The 2863-nt window shown below is 34.4% G+C and overlaps 1 protein-coding gene across 1 annotated transcript in view; it reads right to left on the minus strand.

Moving 5' to 3' along the window:
- LOC100818887 (xyloglucan galactosyltransferase XLT2) overlaps window positions 1-953 on the minus strand; it is a 1637-nt gene extending 684 nt beyond the window's left edge. The window contains exon 1 of the mRNA XM_006590150.4: window positions 3-953. Within this exon, the coding sequence (XP_006590213.1) occupies window positions 3-815 (813 nt within the window). The 5' untranslated portion in view covers window positions 816-953. The remainder of the gene's footprint in view (window positions 1-2) is intronic.
- Between the last annotated feature and the right edge of the window lie 1910 nt (window positions 954-2863).

Raw genomic sequence — 2863 nt, forward strand, 5'->3', positions numbered from 1 at the left:
TCGATGAGAAGGCGCGTGACGTTTCTTATCCCTGGCTTGTAGAGGCAGCTAGAACCCCAATCCTTGTCCTTGGAGCGGCGAAAATCCCACGTGATGCGGCCCATGCTAATAAAATGATCCCAACCGTTTGATCTTTTAAAAAACGGTTGGTCCTGAATCCATTGCAGCATCATGTCGCAGTGGCGATCGCGTTCCTCTGCGGTGGAGTTGAACCAGAGGTACTTCCCCACCGCGAGTCCAGCGTAGAACGGCATGTAGAACGCCGTAGCGGATTCAGGTTCCATAACCCTACACTTGTGGTTTATTAATCTGTTGTGGAATATGATTTCGGTTACGAACTGGTCAGTCCAGTGCCACGCCGGGAGGAGATCCTCCGGGACGATTCCGGCGAGCGCAGCGGCGCTTCGGCCGAAGGCGTCGTTGGAGAGGGCGTCGCAGCGGGAGCTCCAGGGGTTGAGGTTGTCGCAATGGAGGAGGATTTCGTTGTTGAAGGTTTGGGGGAGGTCGTAGACGAAGACCTTGCCGGAGCCGCATTGGTCGAGGGTGCGGGTGGAGTGGTGTACGGTGGTGGTGATGGTGTCGGTGTCGGTGTCGGTGTCGGTGGCGGCGGGGATGGGAGAGAGGGGAGGGGGAATTGAGGAAGGGAAGCTATGGAGGTTGCAGAGGAGGAGGATCTGGATGAAGAGGACGGTGAAGAGGATCCATGTGCGAGGGTTTTGGGGTTGGAGGAGGGAGGTGAGGGAAGAAGTTAGGGTGATTTTGGAAGCAAGTGTTTTGGGTTGGGGTACCGCTGAGGGAACTGATTTCGGAAGCATGAGAAGGAACGATTATTCCGGCGAAATGGAACCGGGAAAGTTTGGAGGAGTAAGGGGATGGGAAAGTGTTGGGTTTAAAGCGATGATGGAGATAGAGAATGGGGTTATAATGTGGACTGACACGTGTTCCGTGAGATTAGCGTCTGCGAGGCGCAACCGACAAAAGATTCAGTGAAAATGGGACACGTGCCACTGTTTGTACCGACTGTTGTACTCTGCATTCTATAATTTCTCGAGCTTCATAAACCACCTTCGTTTTAAGGATCATTCAAAACGCACATAAGTTTGTCTACAGTCTAGTAGTACTCCTGCTGCTACTGTCTCTGTTTTTTTTCCTGTTAAAATTACGAGCTATTTTCAAGTTTTTTCCTTTTCTCCTTTCCAGCATGGAAAATTTTACGGTAACACAAATTTATTTTACGAAAAAAAAAATAAGGACATAGAATTTAATGAGGAAGAAATAGATGCCATAAACTGGTCCTCCCAGTTTTTTATATATGGTAACTTGTCTCTTATATTATAACATTTTGTTCCCTTCAATTTTACTTTGCTCATAGAGTTGATAACCAATTAATTAGCTTTATTTCTTGTTTTTCAAATTTAAAATATTAATTTTTTTTGTTAACATAATGTAAATAAAATTACCTTACGAAATGTGATGGTAGGAGCCAAAATAATTATGCTAACGTAACCACAATTAAAGTGGTAGTTTGGGCCAATAATTATAATTGTAATTGTAATAATAATGTAAATGTAAGTGTGTTTTTTTTTCTACAAGGTATGGAAACTTTTTATTTGATATTTAATTAATCATTCTCTCACATCTATTCCCCGGTAAAGTAGTATTTTTGCATCTAAAAGAAACTCCAATTATGGAGTTAGAAATATTTTTTTAAAATTAAAATATTATTTTTCTTACATTGAAAATTTAAATGAATTTCTTTTCATATTATAAGTTAATGACTAAGCTGGTAGTATTTGACCCAGAATTTTGAAGTGTTCTCTTTTTAAGGAGAGTTCATATCATACTTTTTTATACAAAAGTTCTTAGAGGAAAAAAATAACTTATTTATAGTAAAATAAATAAATAAAAACTTAAAAAATATTCCCTTTCGTTTATAGACAGCTTTTTTCTGACTTATTAAAAAGAACAACATTCCAATCATGAGTCTTAATTATATTTTGTTGCTTGTTTTTTTTTTTTTTTTACATACAATGGTGTTACACTGTCGGTGCCTGAGTTGGATATATAATAATACGAAGGTTATATTCTCTTTTTTTTATTTATTGAAAGAATGTTATATTACGTCAATAATATAATATAACATATGTTTTCTCAATGCAAGGAAAAAAAATAACTAATTCATTGAATGTTGGCGAAAGTATTTTATCTTTGATAACTTCAACTATTGGAATTTATTAACCAAAGTGATTTTTTTATCATCTACAATTTATTAATATATATATATATATATATATATATATATATATATATATAAATTAAAATAATTTATATAAATTAAAATAATTCTATACAATATTTTTATTTTATAAATATGCTTTTTCATTGAACGATATAACTATTTTTAAATAAAGCTAAAAATTCTAAAAACAAAAAAATCATAAAAATAATAATAAAAGAAACGTTTAAGCTAAAAAAATGAAAATGAACAAATAGCTTATTGTTTAAATTCTTATTTAGTTTTGATTTAAAAGTAAATTTTAAGATGGAAAAAAAAAAATAGACTACGTACCCTAGTCCCTAAATAAGCTTCGTTGTCTCAAGATATATATATTTTAAGACACAACTTTCTCTTTTTCCCCACTTCTCATAATTTTTGCTTTTTTTTTTTTAATCTTTGATCATGTACTTTTCTCCTCCATCCACTTTATTTGTTTTTTTCTTAATCTCCTTTTGGTGTATGATTCTAATTAGGTAAAAAAATATATATAAACACTTGCAGACAAAATAAGAAAGAAAAAATAATTTGAAGTAGATTAAAATCAATATATGATCTTAATTTCAAAAATTTATATAATTTTTTCTA

The sequence above is a fragment of the Glycine max genome, chromosome 10, assembly GCF_000004515.6.
Source record: "Glycine max cultivar Williams 82 chromosome 10, Glycine_max_v4.0, whole genome shotgun sequence".
In the NCBI taxonomy this organism is placed as follows: domain Eukaryota; kingdom Viridiplantae; phylum Streptophyta; class Magnoliopsida; order Fabales; family Fabaceae; genus Glycine; species Glycine max.